Source organism: Chanodichthys erythropterus, chromosome 8 (genome assembly GCF_024489055.1).
Source record: "Chanodichthys erythropterus isolate Z2021 chromosome 8, ASM2448905v1, whole genome shotgun sequence".
In the NCBI taxonomy this organism is placed as follows: domain Eukaryota; kingdom Metazoa; phylum Chordata; class Actinopteri; order Cypriniformes; family Xenocyprididae; genus Chanodichthys; species Chanodichthys erythropterus.
In genome coordinates this window covers 22115680-22136921 of record NC_090228.1, presented here as the reverse complement: position 1 = coordinate 22136921, position 21242 = coordinate 22115680, and the positions used below count along the sequence as shown (strand labels likewise).

General features: G+C 37.3%; 1 protein-coding gene across 1 annotated transcript; it reads left to right on the top strand.

The window, feature by feature from the left end:
- Positions 1-1185: 1185 nt before the first annotated feature.
- st8sia1 (ST8 alpha-N-acetyl-neuraminide alpha-2,8-sialyltransferase 1) lies at positions 1186-21062 on the top strand. The gene is made up of 5 exons (XM_067391114.1): positions 1186-1775; positions 5492-5636; positions 10924-11033; positions 15689-15781; positions 18850-21062. The coding sequence occupies exons 1-5, from the start codon at positions 1597-1599 to the stop codon at positions 19340-19342; spliced, it is 1020 nt and encodes a 339-aa protein (XP_067247215.1). The 5' UTR covers positions 1186-1596; the 3' UTR covers positions 19343-21062.
- Positions 21063-21242: the final 180 nt, after the last annotated feature.

Sequence of the window (21242 nt, the reverse complement as noted above, 5' to 3'; positions counted from 1 at the left end):
CATGCAAATATGAAATAATAATAATAATATTTCACAATATTAGGCTACTGTTTTACCTGTAGTTTTGTAAGCATATGATTCAAAAACATTACTGTTCAAAAGTTTGAGATGGATTTTAGTGTACTTTCTACCAGCTTAATATGCAACAACTGAACTACTATAAATAAAACATTTATATTAAAATCATGTGTTTTAACAAACCAACACAGAAACAATGGCTTAGCCAATGCTGTGCTGGTTTTGGGTTTCATTGGTTTGGCTGACCAATGAAAGGTGGAAAGGCGTGCCTGCATGGGAACCCGGTTTCAAAACTAACTGTCTTACTATAAACTCAGTGATCTTGTATAAACTATTTACAGTTGCATCTCTAATTGCATTTTTTTTAATTAATTAATGTCATAATTTTTTGTGGTTCACATGGGTGGCTACGGAATGAGAGGAAAACTGAATTGTAAAGCTTTTGCATTCTCTTGCAAATGTACTGTGTTCCCTAAGAAAATTTTGCGAAAACTTTGCGAATGAACACAAAATTTCTTGGGGAACGCAACATTTTTGCAAGAGAATGCAAAAGCATTCAAATATTATCTTTCTCCGAGCTATATTTGTTCCATCACCCTTTCCGTTAGTGCCTCTAGGGGTCTGATTGTTTAAAGGAAATTGAAAATAGAAGGGGATGTTTGTTTATGTTGTTTTCTTTCTCTTCAAATAAAAACACTTAAAAAAGTGACCCACGCTGTTGTTCCTTACAACCTATTGTTCTTTACATAGCTAGTAGCCTACATTGTGAAATGTACGTTTGAACGTTGGATTCATCCAAGAATCCTGAAAAAAATATACTATTGTATACAACATTGATAATAATAATAATAATAATAATAATAATAATAATAATAAATGTTTCTTCAGCAGCAAATCAGTAAACTTAACGGAAAACGTGTTTACACCATGATATCCATTTAGGCTACACATCCGTTGCCATGTGACTAGATTAACCAGAAGGGGGCAGCACGAGTACAAATAATGAGGGCAATGATGCGTGCTAAAGCACTCGCAACAAACTGAGCTTTGTCTGTCATTTATTCGGAAGATTACCTCCGAGACGGCCAGATTGGGAGGGAGGGCCTTAAAAAATTAATTTGTATAGCGGGACAAAGAAAAGGGCCGCGATGCGGTGATAAAGGCGATATGAAGCCAGATAACCCAGGGATCAGATTTGTTGTAGAGTTCAAGACGGGTTGCATTAGAAGTGATGGGGGGAGAAGATATCTGGATCCCGTATAAAACGCCGTGAGATTCCAACTGTTTGGCCAGACGGAAAAGGTGAAGGAGATTCGACCGCATCCACCACATCCCGCCCGTGATTGTGAGCTCATCCATCAGCAAACCAGCAGGGAATGAGGAGGAATTTGATGCATTCATGCATGAAAATCTGACACTGATGCACCACTGTTGGCCTCTTTAACGCCGCGTTATGGAAATAGCAGGATAACGGTATTCAAGCGGCTTTTTGCTCCTAATGGCAGCGGCACCAAAATAAACTTGTCGGACTTGAGCACGTGTTTTTGAACTAGGCGTTTGTCTGATAAGACCGGCGGAATGGTGTTTTTGAGATGTCACAGGAGCAAGTATATATGGGCCACTCTGGGTGTGCTGGCGTTGTTGTGGCTCTATATCTTCCCCGTGTACAGGATACCCAGTGACAAGGAAATGGTGGATGAGGTTCTGCGGCAGGGACAAACATGGAGCAGAAACCAAACGGGAGTAGAACTGTACAGGTATTTCCATTCGTTTACTATCACATTCATTTATTCAGTCATTGGGAGATGATGTGCAAGGCCACGAATGCAAGATAAATGCGTTCTGTGATGCAATTTTCAATGACATTTTAGTCTCAGTAGTCAGAAGGTTGGTTGCAATCAATATCTCGTTCATGTAATCTGGCTCTCATGCTGATACGAGTATTGCAGAGTACAGACATGTCCCAGAAAAACCGATTAGGAGAACGTGCATGCGCAGAGAGGCAGATTCGTTTGGAACGCTATCTGTCCCCGCTCTGAACTCCCAGAAAGGCTGGCCATTGTGACGTCATAAAGAGTTTGATTTTGTTCGATGAATCTCATGTTTGGTGTATTAAAGGATTAGTTCACTTTAAAATTAAAATTCCCATATGATATACTCGCCTCCATGTCATCCAAGATGTTCACGTCTTTCTTTCTTCAGTCGAAAAGAAATTAAGGTTTTTGATGAAAACATTCCAGGATTTTTGTCCATATAGTAGACTTCAATGGAGCCCAAATGGTTGAAGGTCAAAATTACAGTTTACAGCGATCCCAGACGAAAAATAAGGGTGTTATCTAGGGAAACCATTGCTCATTTTCTAAAAAAAAAAATTAAAAATGTTGGAAGTTTTAACAATAAATGCTTATCTTGAACTAGCTCTCTTCTTCTCTATTTGAATTCCAGCAGTGTAGACACTGCTAAGTGTATTACTGCCCTCCTCAGGTCAAAGTTTGAACTAAATTGTCATATGCAATATGCTAGTGCAAGTATATAACAATTAGTTCAAACTTTAACCTGTGGAGGGCAGTAATACACACCAGTGTCTACATTGCCGGTATTCTAATAGAGAAGAAAAGAGCTTGTTCAAGATGAGCATTTATTGTTAAAACTTATATACGTTTTTTTTTTTTTTTTTTTTTTGAAAATGAGCGATGGTTTCTCTAGATAACACCCTTATTCCTCATCTGGGATCGCGTAGGACATTTTGAAGCTGCAATGAAACTAATTTTGACCTTCAACCATTTGAGCTCCATTGAAGTCCACTATAAGGAGAATAATCCTGGAATGTTTTCATCAAAAACCTTAATTTCTTTTCGACTGAAGACAGAAAGACATGAACATCTTGGATGACATGGAGGTGACTAAATTATCAGGAAATTTTAATTTGAAAGTGAACTAATCCTTTAAATTTTATTTTACAAAGAAAGCGAAGCCTTGAACGTTAGGATTGTTTTTGCAGTGTGGCATTTATTTTCATAACAATTAACCACATTTTCCCCCGAAATTCTTATTACTGTAATGCACAAAATAAAAAAATAACAGATAGCAAAACACATTAAAATGTTTAGATTTTAACTGTAACATTTTTAAATGTAAAGTTTTTATATGAAAATAGTATTTGTTGTGCTTCCTATTTTGATTATCTTATTCAGTTTATTTATTGATTGTTATTTACAATAAACAAATAGAAACACCATTAGAATCAAAAGTGTATTAGGGCTGCACGATTTATCGCACAATACGATAAATGCGATTATTGTTTAAACGCGATTCTTAGTGCGATTTAAGAAATCACAAAGGCTGCGATTATTTTATTTATTTTTTTTAATATGCGGCTTGTCATTGAAGCATGGCTCCAAATGCTAATCCATCTGAAAGCACTGCGAGTTTCAGTCGCTTATAATGTACATTTAAAAAAACAACATACGGCAACCATCTTTCCAGACATGAGAAGCATTTAAAGGATTAGTCAATTTTAAAAAAAACTTTTTTCTGATAATTTACTCACCCACATGTCATCCAAGATGTTCATGTCTTTCTTTCTTCAGTCGAAAAGAAATTAAGGTTTTTGATGAAAACATTCCAGGATTATTCCTCCTTATAGTGGACTTCAATGGCCTCTAGACGGTTGAAGGTCAAAATTACAGTTTCATTGCAGCTTCAAAGGGCTTTAAACTATACCAGATGAGGAATAAGGGTCTTATCTAGCGAAACGATCGGCCATTTTCTACAAAAATACAACTGTATATGCTTTATAAACACAAAGTATTGCATTGAACGTACTTCCAGTTTCTGCATTCTTCAAAACGCTTACGCTGTTTGTCCTACGCCTTCCCGATTCAACTTACGGAAAAAATGAAACTGGCGCTGCATTCGTTCCGTAAGTAGAATAGCCATTGAAGTCCACTATTAGGAGAATAACCCTGGAATGTTTACATCAAAAACCTTCATTTCTTTTCGACTGACGAAAGAAAGACATGGATATCTTGGATGACATGGGGTGGAAACTTTTCCTTAAAAAGGAAAAGTTTATTTAAAAGTGGATTAATCCTTTAACATCTTGTCCATCTTGTTCAGCGGCTGGAATTAGCTGAGATAACGTGACGGCTCACAAACAGCAGTGGCAATCCAACTGTCACTCAAGTGGCCACGCCCTTAATTATGCAAAACTTTAAGGCTTAATAAAATTTAAACGGATGAGTTATAAAAAAAATTCACCCCCCTCAGAGTTGTCATGAAGGGCAAAATTAGCTATATAGACCAAAACCACAATTTGTACCAGCCTGTAAACATGTTTCTTTCTGCTGTAAAGTTGGGCATTTTAACATGGGCCTCAATGAGATTCTGCTCTCTCGGCCAGTCGATGAATTGCAGTTTAAATCACTTCCGTATTGACTTCAAAAGAAACTGGGGGAGGTTGCCGCTTGGATATGGATATGTGTTTATCATCTTCTGCAGCAGAGAATATTTGGAGTTTCTGCGCAAGAGCGCCCTCTGGCTTTCAGATAGAGAAGCATTTACTACTGATCACAGAGTCGTACAGCTAAGCTGCACATAAAATAATCGCAGCCTTTGCCAAATCGCATACGGTTTAACCATGATAAATCATACAGCCCTAATAAATATATGTGTGTATATATATATATATATATATATATATATATATATATATATATATATATATATATATATATATATATATAATATATATATTCTATAAATTACTTAACAGACTTTTATTACCTCTTATTTATTTCTCTCTCACTCTCACACCCACACACACACACATCCATTCATGCCAGACTACCTAAAATGATGCCTTCAGGGGGCACTGAAGTGTTTATGATCTAATAATTATTTTGAGCCCCACAATTTTTCATGCTCCAAAGCTCTAACAATGGATGGAATTGTCACAGTCACACGTACCACACCCATCCTTTCGATTCTAAATAACTAAATAGAAACTCATAAATGCCACTTTCAAGCCATTAGCGGCATGTGGCTTGTGTGCTTATGTCGAGCTGTGTTATGTAGCTTGTGGCTTGAATGGTTTCTGTGCAGATTTAAATAAATGTCTTGGGAAGGCAAGGGGGATGATGGTTTTACAGAGGGGATGTTTTTTTTTTTTGTCTTTTTTTTTTTCCATCCCTAACTCCCCCACCCAATTAAATTGTGGCCTGTAAAGAGAGAGAGTGAGTGTGTGTCATGAAACATTACTTGAAGGAACCTGTTTGGACAGTGGACGCCGAGATGTTTTATTTGAATATTATTTTGCTTACATGGTTTCCATTTATGGCTATTTAATTTATTTGTCATAAAATTAGTTTCTTTAATTGCACAGGAAAATTTCTGACTTCAACAATGTGTGCTTGTTCTCCGTCAATTAGAAAGGACATTTTCACAATCCCATTTTTTTTTTCTTGTTTGGCAGGAAGCTGCTGACAGAATGCTGTGATCCAAAGAGGATGTTTGCAGTTACTAAGGAGAACTCGCCAATAGGCAAAGTCTTGTGGTATGATGGGGAGATCTACCATTACCACACGGTCAACAATGAAACCTACCCTTTCTTTGTTCAGGTACTATCTTTTATAGAAGTCAATGAGCCCAAAATACTGGATACTAGATTTTGCTGTTACATGTTTATACTGATGTATAGTTCTTAAATGGCAGCAGTATATACCACAAAAATGTGTGCATATACATATTTTTAATATGTAATAAATGTTGTCACAGCTTGAAAATGAGTGGCTGGAGAATTCCAGGATTCTTGTGAAATGTAATTATTTATCTGATTCCAATATAACTAATCTGTCTCCATTAAATTTCATGAAATAGATTACAAAAAACCTACACAATTTACATAAAACCTTGGAAACAAACAGATGGTGAGTTGGAAGGGGAAATATCTGTTAACATATTTTCCTTGACTCATGGTAGTGCATCTACTAAATTTTTGAGGTGTAAAATGGCACTATTTTAAAACATTAAATCCTACAATTCTGTTAAATCAGGACTGAAGAGATGCCTCATTCACACATATATTTTATATCAAAATATATTTTTTTTTGCTGGAATTCCAGTGAAAGGGGGATTTCAATGAAATAAAAATAGACAAGTATTTAACACTTACAAATTTACAAATGAAACATACTTCATGTCATATGATTACTTTACCTTTTTTCTTGGAACTTGATGGGTGCAAACTAAGGGCCCGTTCACACAGAACATGTTTTTCCATTCCAAAGTGCTTCTTTTCCATTGTTTTTCTATGTAAATGCGCTAGACGGACGTGCAAAACTGTTGCGTTCGCATCTTGTGTCTTTTGCAACATCTTGCGCATGACATGATGTTCTAAAACCATGGCGCTCAAGTTAAAATCAGTTCAACTTTTAAAAAATGCATCTCAAGACCTTGCATTTTTTCCCCATTCTACTGCTCGCGTCTCGCGTTTTTCAAAGCAAAAGCGTGTTCTGTGTGAACGAGTTCATTTACACGACAACGATGTACTAAAAACTGAAAAGTTTTTCCTTTGTGTCTTTCACGTACAGACAACAATGTTGTCAAAAAGTTTACATGGATCCACGAAAACAAAGGAAAAACGCTGTGTTATGCTGCCAGGCCAGTAGTTGGCGATGTCACTTTGTAAAGAAACATTATGTGCTAATACACACAATACGCATGTCCAATTTTTGCAAATTCGTGTTTTTGCAGTTTATACACAGAAGAAAATGATATTGTTTTCAAAAACTTTCACTCTGAAAGACGTTTTCAAAAATTTGCATTTTCAGGCCCCCAAAACGCTGTTGTGTAAATGAATGGCCAAAATGCATGAAAAGTTTCCCACTTTTTAGTTGAAAACGGTGTTGTGTAAATGGGCCCTAAAAGATAAGATTATAATAGGGATGTGCAACAATTAATCGCGATTACTTGTTTGCAAAATAAAAGTCTGTTTACGTAATATATGTGTGTGTTCTGTGTATAATTATGTATATATATAAATACAGACACATACAAGTATATATTTAAGAAAAATGTTATATATTAGTATATTTATATGTAATATAAAATTTATATAAATATATATATCTAAACATGCATATATTTCTTGAATTTATACATGTATGTGTGTATTTATATATACATAATTATTATACACAGAACACACATATATATATTACGTAAACACAGACTTTTAATTTGCAAACGATTAATCGCGATTAATCGTTGCACATCCCTAGATCATAATGAATAACTAATAAGTCTTCATTAGCTTTACATTTTGTGATGCAAAACTCAAAACAGTAAACTAATATTAAGCAGATAATTCTTCCTTTTGTGTAATTCTTTGATGCATATCTCTGTATTTTCACCTTAATCCATGTTTGCGTTCTTGCATTTCTACTGTCATTCATTATAAACCATCATTCTGCCCACCCTTACTTTCCATCACTTCTATTTTATGCCTGCTACAGTCTTTAATGCATGACAGAAGAATTGAAACGGTAAAAAAGAACTGAAGCTGAAGGACCAACTTCATGTTAAAGGGTTAGTTCATCCAAAAATGAAAATTTATTACTTACCCTCATGCCATTCCACACCCGTAAGACCTTCATTCATCTTCAGAACACAAATTAAGATATTTTAGTTGAAATTCGCTGGCTCCGTGAGGCCTGCATAGGGAGCAATGACATTTCCTCTCTCGAGATCCATAAAGGTACTAAAAACACATCTAAATCAGTTCAATGTGAGTACAGTGGTTCAATATTAATATTATAAAGCGACAAGAATATTTTTGGTGCGCCAAAAAAAAAACAAAATAGCGACTTATATAGTGATGGCCGATTTCAAAACACTGCTTCAGGAAGCATCAGAGCATAATGAATCAGCGTGTCGAATCAGCTGTTCGGAGCGCCAAAGCCACTTGATTTCAGCTGTTTGACACGCAATCCGAATCATGATTCGATACGTTGATTCATAATGCTCCGAAGCTTCCTGAAGCAGTGTTTTGAAATCGGTCATCGCTAAATATGTCATTTTTGTTTTGTTTTTTTTTGGTGCAGCAAAAATATTCTCGCCGCTTTATAATACTAATATTGAACCACTGTACTCACATTGAACTGATTTAGATGTGTTTTTAGTACCTTTATGGATCTTGAGAGGGGAAATGTCATTGCTCCCTATGCAGGCCTTATAGAGCCATCGGATTTCAACTAAAATATCTTAATTTGTGTTCCAAAGATTAACGAAGATCTTACGGGTATGGAATGGCATGAGGGTGAGTAATAAATGACATTATTTTCATTTTTGGGTGAATGCAGATGGTTTCGAAATGATATGCTCAACCCTTAGATTGAATCATTAGAAAGCAAATAATTGTTGGTTTCCTCCTTAAAATTACAGCATCATTTCTAGTTAAAGTGTGAAACCTGAATTTGAGAGTTAAAGAAATGTAATTTGTGAAAATATTTCCAACCATTTCATATTTTATTCTGTAGCTAAAATTGAAATCTGTCTAAACAAAAATTTTCAACACAACTAAAAACAACTGGTCATAAAATGTTTAATGAACTAAAATCTAGCTATTTTATCTACAATTTTAACTTTAGAGTGTTGCTCTGGTGTTTTGGCTGGTTGCTAACACGTTCTGTGCTAACTCACATCTGTGCTCTCTGTTCTATTTAGTAGTCCGCCAAGTGAAAATTGATCTCTTAAAAAGAAAAAGTAATGGAAAACTTCTTGTAATGATGTTTTGAAGTCCCACATAGCTTCTAACAGTAGCCTGAATTAAGTTTTTGCTATAAAATGTAGTTATGAATGTAGAAGAGTAGCAGTTGGTCCAGATTTTTTTTCTCCATGAGGATCAGCGCAGCACTCTGCCTTCTAAAAATAAACAGGCATGGGAGAGACACCCGCATGGGTCCTATTTGTCCTGTACTGGGCACCATGCCGCCTTTCAGTCGCAATCTTCCTCCTACGCTGTCTCAGAGCCCACGCTCATTATTGATGGACACACAAATGCGCAACACAGTATCCTACACACACTCAAAAACACCCACACATCATTCTAATCTAGTTACACTGTGATTTATACGTTTATTCAGTGGGATCTCAATGAGACCATATGGACACAGTGTCTTTTTCTTGTTTTTTTCTTTTAATATATTTATAGTAGAGTTACTTCTAAATGGGTCTTTTGTGTCAAAAAAGAAATTAAAAAGATTTACGTTTACACACACAGTCTTAAAGGATGCTTACTGTCAATCCTAGTATTAGGTTTCAGAAGGACAATAGTGTGAGCATATAGCAGACTTACAGTAATTAATTTTATCCATCTGCAGAAAAAAACGAAACACGTAATATGTTTATCAGAGTATTGTATATCATTCATGCTAGATACAAGAGCACTAAAATGATCATACAAGAGCTTAATTTTTTTGAGAGATTTCTGCATGAATTTTCACTTACTGGTTTCAAAGGGAATGCTGTTGATTGGTTGGTTGATTGGTTTATTGATTGTTTGTGGATTTACAAGTGTAATTCATCACATGGACTCGCTCAAGTCAAAATACCATATGCTTAAAGGTGCCCTAGAATCAAAAATTTAATTTACCTTGGCATAGTTGAATAACAAGAGTTCAGTACATGGAAAAGACATACATTGAGTTTCAAACTCCATTGCTTCCTCCTTATGTAAATCTTATTTGTTTAAAAGACCTCCGAAAAACAAGCAAATCTCAACATAACACAGACTGTTACGTATTAATATGTACGCCCCCAATATTTGCATATGCCAGCTCATGTTCAAGGCATTACACAAGGGCAGCCAGTATTAATGTCTGGATCTGTGCACAGCTGAATCATCAGACTAGGTAAGCAAGCAAGAACAATAGCGAAAAATGGCAGATGGAGCAATAATAAATGACATGATCCATGATTACATATTTTTAGTGATATTTGTGAATTGTCTTTTGTTAGCATGTTGCTAATGTACTGTTAAATGTGGTTAAAGTTACTATCGTTTCTTACTGTATTCACGGAGACAAGAGCCGTCGCTATTTTCATTTTTAAACACTTGCAGTCTGTATAATGGACAAACACAACTTCACTCTTAAAAAATTTCCCAGGGAGCGCGCAATTTAAAGGGGCCGCGCTAAATCGGTGCATAGTTAATGATGCCCCAAAATAGGCAGTTAAAAAAATTAATTAAAAAAAAATCTATGGGGTATTTTGAGCTGAAACTTCAAACACATTCACACCTTAGACTTGTATTACATCTTGTAAAAACTGGTTCTAGGGCACCTTTAATGGTAATGTCATGTATATTATGTATATATACTGAAGTGTCCAGCTTTGTACTTGATTTATTCATAATAATAATTGATTTTAATTTATTTATCCTAGCAATACCCTGGAAACTACCCAAAAAAACCCTAGCAATACACAAATAACCACTCAGGGCACTTTAGCAAATGTGTCAACACCTCGCCAACTACCCACAACACTCTAAAACTTGGCAAGCACAACCAATTTTCTTCAGAAAATGTAGGAATCTAGTTTTGTTTTGTAGATTCTACCCAAGACAAATCCTACAACTCATTTAGGAGAAAAATGTCTGCTGAGGAGTGTATAATTATGTATGTGTGCTGGCCTGTGGTGCAAATGGATCAGCAGGGGATCTTTCAAAGGGTCTTTTCATCGATTCAGTTTTACTTAGAAGTTCACCACACTTTGAAGCATATGAATATTGAAGTATCCTTGATTTGAATATGTATTCATCAAAAGAAACCAATGGAAATGTAATTTGTGTGTGAGTCTTTATTCTTCGACCCACTTGTGTAACTCCCACTGTTTTTGTGTTGCTAGGATACACCATTGCAGCTTCCTCTAAAGAAGTGTTCAGTTGTGGGCAATGGAGGGGTCCTGAAACACAGTGGCTGTGGAAACGAAATTGACCAAGCTGACTTTATCATGAGGTGAGAAGATGGCAATTTTTGCTATTTCTGGACTGGCTGAGTATGTCAAATCATATAAAAAATCTAACAGAATTAGATTTACATTTCTATTTATTATATTTATCCAACAATATTTGCAGTACAGAATATCAAGTTTTAATATAAATATATATTTATTAATATAAATTTATATTTGCATGTACATGAATTATTAGTACACAAGCTAGAGCTAGGGTGACCAGATTTCTCATGGTGGAATACGGGACGAGTGCGCAATATGACCATGATATAAGACATTTTATTTCACTATATTATATATATATATATATATACACTGCCCTCCAAGAGTTTGAAAACACCCCTGGAAAAGTCTGGTTTTGGACGATATCAGCATAAATCCTTATAATTTTTTGGTGCAAATACATTACAGTAACTTGACATTATCCAGCAATAATAATTTTCATGTGTTCATTTCATTTCATTACATAATAATGGCAGTATATACATGTCAAAGTCAGACATGCCCCTTTGCCAGCTGTGATGCCTGGTTACTGGTTTAAACTTGACCCAGGTTTGTAAAAGATTTTTGGGTCAGCACACCTTAATAGCTTCAACAACTGATTGCCAATTAAGTTTAGAATACAATGAAATAATTAGAACCCAGTTTAGGTCAGATAGCTGCTAATGCTGGATATTTTGATGAATCAAAAATTTAAGTTTTTTTCTATGTATAAACTGTTTATGTAATAAAATGTGTTTTTATAATTTGTGTTGTCCCTTACCAGTGCAAAATTATCACAAATTAAAAAGGATTCATGCCAATATTGTCCAAAACCCCACTTTTCTAGGGCGTTTCCAAACTTTTGGAGGGCAGTGTAGATATAAATATTTGTTATATATTGTTATATAAAAAGAAATTTACAAACAAGTTACAAACAATACAACAAATACGACAGAGATTAAACTTGTTTTTTCACATTACAATATACTGACAAATATTTAATTAGGCTACTGTCCCTTTAAGACCGAATCCATGGATGTAATATAGGCTACTGACACATTTCCTGTTTTTACCCACCTGTTTACGTCCACTTAACCGACTGTATTTACGTGAGATACTCCACACGATGGACATTTTGAAAAACTATGTCTGCATTTGACCATTCAGGCGCGAGGAGAACTGATCGCGCGAAAGAGAGAGAGAGAGTGCGTGAGAGAGAGGCTTCTGGTCTGTGTTATTCAGCGTGATTCCGCCTATCCCGCCTTCACTAATCGATAACGAATTGTGATTGAATGGTAACTTTGTTCTATGACGAATTGATTAGGCTGTTCTTGTGTGACAGAACTCCATCACCCAGTTGAAAGATGAAATACGGGACAAAACATTATTTTTTTCTTAATAAGTCGGGACACTAAAAATAGAGCTGAAATACGGGACTGTCCCGGCAAAAACGGGACGTCTGGTCACCCTAGCTAGAGCAAAGGTGAAATTCAGAAAGGGAGAACTCAAAAGTTATGACTTCTTAATTGATTCTTGAAAGTAGTGATGGTCTCAGCAAATTGACCCTTCGCCGGGAGTTTGATTGACAGGCGATCTAACCGATCATAATGCCGAATCCGCCATTTTGTCCGACAAAGAATTCAGGAGTTAGAAGATTAACCTCATTGGACTTAACTTGAACTGACGTCTTTCTGTGTTTGAAACAACATTCCTTCTTATGTTCATTCATGTTTAATTGGTGCTATAAATTGACTAGTAGGAAGAGATGATCGGTTCAGGAGACCCTTGAGCTGAGGCGCTACAGCGATCTGTCACGACACATTAAAGAATCACAAACGTTTTTTATTGATGGAATTTCTTAAAAAGTTACACAATTTGAATGCTGGGATTTTGTTTAATATCATAAGTAACCTGCTCTGTCTTGTCTGTCGACATGTTGTCAGTGTCCTCTTTGCTCCATGATGTATTTTTCACTGTGTGTGGCGTGACAGCGCCATGGCTTGTCGGACAAAGCAACAGTAACAGGGGGCAGGTCTTTGCAAAGGGTCATTTGGGTGAATGTAGGCAGTCTGTTCCATCTAAGAGGAGTGAAAGTGCTTTGATATGAAGGACTGTTTTGTGCCACTCATTCAAATTGAAGGAGGGAACATACACTTGTAGGATTGCAGTACAGTTGTAGTCCTCATGGCCAGAATCAAATCCTTGAATTTGAATTAGGCAGCTACAGTTAGATGGTGGTTTGAGAACAAAAGACCAGATGCACTGCCATGTTCTGGATCATTTGCAGAGGCTTGTATGTGCTCTTTGAGAGGCTGGCCAATAGAGCATTGCAGTAGTCTAGTCTTAAAATGTTTTAAAGAATTAACCCTGCATGATCAGGCTTTTTTTTTAAATGTGGAAAGTAAACAGGTCATCAGATACCACCTACCACCAGGTTCCTTGCTGTCCTGGTTGCATTAGTGTTGGCGAATCCAATTGAACAGTGATGTGGTGGTCGACTAACGGGTTGCCTGGGATTGCAAAGTTGAGCTGGAGGTGAATTTTCTATATCCAGGCTGAGATGTCTGAAGGGCAAGCAGAGATGGAAGCTGAAAACTGGGGTTGTCAGTTTGGAACAACAGACATATCATTTCCACAAGAAAAACCATGAGCCTTTTTGATCAAGCTTAGTGAGGTTGTGTATATCAAGAAAAGGGGAAGGTCAAGCACTGAACCTTGAGGCACCCCAGTGATTAACCCAGTGATTTCCAGAAAACCTTGAAGGATCTGCCTGTGAGGTAAGACTGAAACCACTGAACTGCCATACCTGTGATGCTCATAGGTCAGAGTGGCTGAACAGGAGGATCTGGTGATTCAACTCAGCAAAGCAATGAGGACAGATGATCTGGAGTTTTGCTCTTGCAAGCCGTAGAGATTTATTGAAAGCCAGCAGGTGTCTGCTTTTGAAATGTCTGCTTTTGAAGCCAGATTTATCATCAAATAGCTTGTTCTGTGAGAGAAAAAAACATAGAACTGATTAAACACTTAGGAGTTTTGACAGAAGATGAAGGAGAGAGACTAGTCTGTAATTATTGACTGCTGTAATGTTAAGCGTTAACTTTTTTTTTTTTTTTTTTTTTTTTTTTTGAGCACAGTTGGATACCTGAGTCTGCTTAATTATGTCATAATCACATCTCTCATGACCTGCAACTTTCCCTGCATGAGTGAGAGACTGAAGAAAATCTGTGCATGTATGCAGTGGTTGGTTGTGGGTGTGTGGCATAAAAAAAATGGTCACTGATCATTGCTGGAAGAAACGCAGAGAAAGGGCACAGAAAAGATTGATACTTACTTAGGTCATCTGTTTCTTTTGATTTAGTCTTTTTTTTCTCTCAGCAGCTCTGAGCTTGATCAAAGTCCCTTTCAAGGAAAGTCTGTTCACTTGGCGGCCACATTTGAAACACCTCCGGGCAACTATTTTGGGCATCCAAAACCAAGTCCTATTCAGGGGAATCCTGAAATCTCAGAAACTGCTTGGCGAACTTCCAATTAAATTACATATTTGAAATCAGCAACAAAATCTGTTTTTCAGGCTTGACGAGCCAATGTGCAGCCCTAGCGTGAGTCTCAGGTTTGTATTGGAACTGGAGCCTCTAACGGCAGCTACAGTGATTGGCTCTTTTACTTAGAAGGCTGGACATATTCTGCCATATTGCGCATTGCAGTTTCTCCCATTCATAACTAATAGGAGTGAACTGTCTTTCTATATCCATAGTCTTTGGCTTGATCCAATAGTCACAAAGAGTATCAGTGAGCCGGGGGCTAGAGGGTGTTGCTAAATGCTAACCCAGGAGTGTCCAATACTGCTCCTGGAGGGCTACTTTTGTTGCAGCGTATAGATTCTGAAGACCTTGATTAGTTGGTTCAGGTGTGATTAATTAGCAGCCCGTCTACACGGAGATGTGTTTAGTCTGGATGAAACACTGATAACCACCTGAAACAACTATTTTTAGAAACTGGGTCCCAGAGTGGATAAATCTGAAAACACCACCCTTGCGCTTTTGCGTGCACAGCCAATCCGTATATTTAGTGAAACGATGATGTCATCACCCCACATCTTGACCCCTCGACTCGCATTCTCCAAGTCGTCTTCTCTGTCTTAAGTTTATTTCTGTAGCAGAATTACAGCGCTACATACTGGTCTGGCATGTATACTACATTGTTTAGAGTTGGTTTCGTATGTACGCAGATATTTCTTGAGACAACACCGTGTTTATGGAATTATTTTTTTTAAGATGAGGGAAAAAAGATTGGATAGGGAAAGCTCTGGCTTTGTGTGGATGTGGCCTAGGACTAGACCTAAATTCTGCTGGAAGGTGGCCCTCCAGGTGCAGGATTGGACATTAACCTGTGATAAAACAGAAATTATGAAAGCAAGGTCTGGCAGTTTATCTAGTTATTTTGAAATTAAATTTATCCAAAAAATTTTAATTATTTCATTATTTAGATGCTCATGTCCTTCCAGACCCATATTTTAATTTGTGGAACACAACAGCAGGAATGTAAGAATCTAACAAATAAAATACATTGAAATACAATAAGACCAGGGAATTTAAGACTTGCTCATGACATAGACTGAGTAACATCATTGCCAGCAACACTTTTTCTTCAATCTCTCCATCTCCTTTACGTCTAGATGTAATCTTCCTCCTCTGTCCAAAGAGTACACCGCTGATGTTGGTACCAGAACACACCTGGTGAGCGCAAATCCCAGCATTATTGAAAAGAGGTATGTCATCTTCTCCTCGCTTTATTTATTTATTTATGTCTTTTTTGGGGTTGATATGATGAATTCACTGACCATATTTTATTTAATCCCAATATCAACAATTCAATACTGGATACCAATAACAATAGTAAATGGGAACACTGATTTAGATTCCAAAGCAGCACTTTTCTGCTCTTACTGGAGATTACCGTAGTTTTTGTAATAGGTGCACACCAATCTTTTTGGCTATGCTCAATTTTTTTGTGTAGCTGTTCACATTGTTGTTTTAAATGTGGCCAATATCAGATTTCCAGTGTGAACAGATCATGGTTCTGAACTGACCTGAATGTGCAAAAGAATGATACAAACAGGGTTGCCAGGTTTTTACCACAAAATCCCCTCAATTGTTTCTCAAAATTAGTCCAAAACTAGCCCTATCACGTTCCGTGGGGAATCCCAGTAAAAATCATGTTCCGGGGGTTAAATAACACGTTAGTGCAGTCGATTCAACCCATGGAATTGAAAAACAACCCGCGGCAACATTGAAAATTAACCCAATTCTGTGGGAAAATTACAGACTTGGCAACACACACCGCGCTGTCATACGGACGTAAACATGGAGGGCATTCAAGTAAGCAATTTACATTTATAGCGTGATCTGCAGTGGAAGCCAGGGAAATTATGCGCAGGCAATATGAAAAATAAAGACAATGATGTGACCAAAAGAGAGCAAACTCTCATGAGTGCAGAATCGTGACGAATGTTGATCTCGAGTGAAGGCATGAATTCCGATATGACTGTTCACACTGTGGTCGCATTACAAATCATCTGACCTGTATCAGATTTAGTACCACATGTGTGGTACTAAAACCACATAAGTGGCACAAATCGGAATTGAGTCACACGTGGGCAAAAAAAATCTGATTTTGGGCCACATTTACCTGCAGTGTGAACATAGCCTTTGTCACAGCTGGCTTTACTTTGGTGACAGCACTATTGAATTTAATCAAAATGATTGAAATTAATTGTTTAATTGAAATTGTTAGCTTTTGCTATTTTGATTTTATTTTATTATTAACATTGTATTGATTTCACCGCTCTGCCCTAAATTCAAGTCTGATATAGGAGATTATACTCATTGTATATGGGACTGTCATGTGATCTAGGCTTACTGGTGCAGAGTTGTGGTTCAATTAAAAAATATCTTTTTTCTTTGGGGTTGGATCCTTTGTCAATCCTTTTTTCCCCTGTAAGCTCATTTCTAATAAATATAAAAGAAGGCTTTTAACTTGTTAACTTTTGCTGCCAGAAAGAACCTACTGACGTCATGGATCAGCGATAAGCCTTCCTCCATTAAAGGCTGGCATTCAATTATTAGAGATACTATTCCCCTGGAACTTGTTAACATGCATTATCACTCCACAACACACTTTTAACCGCATATGGACACCATACCTCGATAGCATCACTGCCTCTATCGGTAATATTCTCTGGTGTGGTGTAGTATTACATAAGATTCCAGAAGCATCTAGATATCATGTGTATTCTTTGATTTTGAAACAGCCTGTAGGTAGTTAGCAGCATGCGGAAAACAGCATGACAGAATGGTCAGAAAAGGACAGAGTTCTCCAGACAGCTGATTACGTCTTGAGGGATGGATATTGACCTTTCTTAGTGGATTATCCCTTTTACTACTTGCATTAGCTGGCAGGAGATCTCTAGTCTCAAGTGCATTGGTGTTAGTACTTATTATTTATTTATTTTTATTAATATGCTTGTTGAAATTAGGGCTGTGCGATTAATCGTTATTGATTTTCGATTTCAATTTTGGCTTCCAACAATTATGAAAACAAGATAATCGAGGTAAAACAATTATTGTGCCATTTCTGCATTCTGTCCAGCGCACCTTCAAAGCTGTGCGCTTTCGTTCTTCCTTAAAAGCCCAAACATCCAAATCAGCCAAATAAGTGAGTGCTGTAAAATGCAGTCTACTGTTGCTAAACTGCAAGACATCTTTGATATTAAACAGTGTTATTAAAAGTGCATTAAGCCACAAAAGAGCCGAACGCGGATAAGCAAATGAGCAGATACTGCCTAAACACATAGACACAAAAATGTCAAAATGCCTTTTTGGAGAGTATTCATGTAAACATTCATGCATACACAGTTGAGGAAAAAAAAGTGCGTGTAACAGTATATTAGATCTGTGCATTAGCTCTTAAAGTAAGTGACAGCAGCCTAGTAAACCTGCTGCAGTCTGTCATTAATAATAATCAAACAACAAATGACAAAGGAAAATCAATTACTGATCTTGATTGAATAGCTTAAGTAGCTTTAATAAGGATTAATCTATATTTAATGTTTACAGTAAGACTATGCAGTGTTATATGCAGTTAATTTACATTTGATTATTCAATTTTCGTATTATTCGTAAAGTATATTGGACATTCACAAACAAGCTCAAGCTCAGGCACTTTATTACAAATTGTATTATTCACTCAATGCCAAGGAAATGACAATGTCTAACAAGTTACAGTATAAATAAAGAGCTAAAGACATTGATCGCTACTCTCTGGCATACAACACTCCTATCAAGTACTGTTGGCAGTGGAAACACAAGCCGGATCAGGGTTTGCTGCCCTGAATCGTAGTGGGCAGCGTTTCCCAAAAGCATCGTAAGCGTAAGTTGATTGTAGCTACATTGCCACCAATGGAGCTATGATCAACTTAGGCTTACGATGCTTTTGGGATACGCTACCCTGTACTGTACTATACTGAACTGAAGTGTACCATGCTTCGGAAACAAGCCATTAGATTATATCAAGGGGTCAAGATTCATTGTGGCCACAGTAGTAAAACAAATCTTTAAATGAAACTATTCTGTTTCAGAAAGGATAGTTTTCAAACATGATACACTGGCAAGGACATTAAAAAATAAAAAATGGCATCCGCATGAACCAAAGTAGTGAAATTATTATTTATTAATTTTTATTTATTATTACTTATTAATTATTTTATATAATTATATCTTGTTATACAATATCGTATGGATATTTTGAGTAACTTATCATTCCTCTTTTTCCCATCAGCTTTCAGAACCTCCTTTGGTCCCGCAAATCCTTCGTAGACAGCATGAAGGCATATGGTTCCAGCTACATCTACATACCAGCATTCTCTATGAAGCCCGGCACTGACCCCTCTCTGCGGGCATACCATGCCCTTGCAGACTCCGCCTCCAACCAGACTGTCCTCTTTGCTAACCCAGATTTCCTTAAAAATGTCGGCCGATTCTGGAAGAACCACGGCGTCCATGGCAAACGGCTATCTACGGGGTTGTTCCTGGTGAGCCTTGCCCTTGGCTTGTGTGAAGAGGTAACCACTTACGGTTTTTGGCCATTTTCGGTGGGGCTGGATGAGCGACCGGTCAGCCACCACTATTATGACAACATTCTCCCATCCTCGAGATTTCACGCCATGCCTGAGGAGTTCCTGCAACTCTGGCACTTGCACAAGAGCGGCACGCTGCGCATGCGGGTTGGCTATTGTGCGAAAGAGGGGCAGGAGCCGAAGAGGGAAAAATAAGTGGAAGTGTTGCCAGGGGCAACTCCGTCTATCCCCACAGGAACACGACGGCAATCCTGTGATTAGCATGATAATACTGTGGGTTGTGAGGTGATGCCCTACCCCCAGAGCTGGGCCTTTCTTTGGTGTCTTTATGCTTGACCCTCAACTGCTACCAAGACCCTACCATTTTGTTGCCAAGGGACTGTTGAAAAAGACTTGCATGTGTACCCATCCTCATGTATGCATTCACTGGAAGCTTGTGACTTTCTGTAGAAGTACCAGGGGTGATGGGGGGGCTCAGGTGTCATGTGACCTATATAAACTGCATCTACCAGCGGTTGGACCCTTGAACCTAGGAGCTATCATGTAAAAATAGATTGGGGAAGAGGCTGCTTCAATCAATGTCTTAAGAAATTTTAAATGGGAAATCAGAAAATGAGAGCAATGCTTTGATCATTTGGCATATTTTTATTCATTTTGTCTTGAATACTGAATTTTTTGGAGGAAGTAGAAAAAGGAATAATGTGAAAATCTTTCTCGCAGTGTTTTGAACATATAAAAATCACTGTACAAACAGATCTAGCCTGTAAAAGGGAAAAGGGCATTGAATGTAAATGCTGTACAGCCACCGTTTAAAAACCCGTTTCATAAATTTGAGACCGGTTTAAAGTGAAGGCTGCAGTTCATGTATTATTGTATGTTTCTTGTTTTATTTAACGTTTAACGAAACGGGGCCTCTACTGAGAAACATCTTGTCAGTCTAGATGTCATGAGACCGATTTCCTACATGACGCAGTGTTTTGTCGTGTTTGGATTGGGGAGTCTTGGGTTGGAGTGACCATGTTGAAGACTTCCACAAAAACGAATGATAGAGTCTGGAAGATGACAAGGACCAAATTCCATAGAAGATGGAGTGAATGGTTTGTGTGCCAATGAAAGAAGTGCGATAGTGTTCTAGATGATTCCTGTGGCAGCATCTTTAATTATAATTTGTGTTATTTTGTATGTATTTGAGAATCAGTCATTTGATGGTACACAGTGGTGGAATGGGACACCAATCATACGAGAAACATTTTTTTTTTTTTTTTTGCCTGCTAAGGTGCTGGACACCTGGTCTAGAACGTGTAAATACCCAATCACCAGTTTCGTTACTGTTTCCACAAGAATCTTGGGTTCTCTGAATGTAGTGGCAGCCATTTTGTGGTCTGCCCAGTAACTGGTTTCCTTGACTTATTATTAGATGTGCGTGCGTGCGCGTGTGTGTGTTAAAATGTAAAAAAGATTTAATCTTGTAGGTGCTAGCTGTACCACATGCACTCCAGCTTAGTTTTAATATAGCATCACTGACAGATAGTTTTAATAGGTATGAGCGGTAGGAAAGATGCACTATAATGTTGACTTAAGCCAGAAACCTCAGTACTTAAAGGGATTATTTGCCCAAAAATGAAAATTCTTTCATCAGTTACGATAACTTTTGTTTATCTTTGAAACTCAGAAGAGATTTCTTGATTTCTGAGAGAAAACTGGGAGATTCCCTCCACTGAAAGTCCATTCAACCAAACATTGACGCTTCAAACACGGCAAATATGATAAACGTACTGTAAGCTCAGTGGTACTTTCTTGACAGCCGAGAACAACCTTATTATTTTTGAAACAAGTTTTGGTTTACTTCGGTAGTCTAAGTTTGAACTTTAAATGAAGGGACAGAAATCTCTCAGGCTTGTCTTATGAGTTTGGAATGGCATGAGGGTACGTAAATGATGGCTGAATTTACATTTTTCTCTCTTTAAGGGGAAAGTGGAGTTGCCTTTAAATGTTTCTGCCATCTAAAGCAGGTGTGTTGGTATTCAGATAGCTAGCTATAAACATGTCAACAGTTTAACTCAAACTGTTCCATTATCTAATTCTACATTCAGAA

Bases quoted from the DNA above. Each gene is read 5' to 3' on its own strand.
- st8sia1 (XM_067391114.1), top strand. From the start codon at position 1,597: ATGGTGTTTTTGAGATGTCACAGGAGCAAGTATATATGGGCCACTCTG. The intron at 1,776-5,491 runs GTATTTCCATTC...CTTGTTTGGCAG, and splicing joins ACGGGAGTAGAACTGTACAG to GAAGCTGCTGACAGAATGCT. The intron at 11,034-15,688 runs GTGAGAAGATGG...CTTTACGTCTAG, and splicing joins CAAGCTGACTTTATCATGAG to ATGTAATCTTCCTCCTCTGT.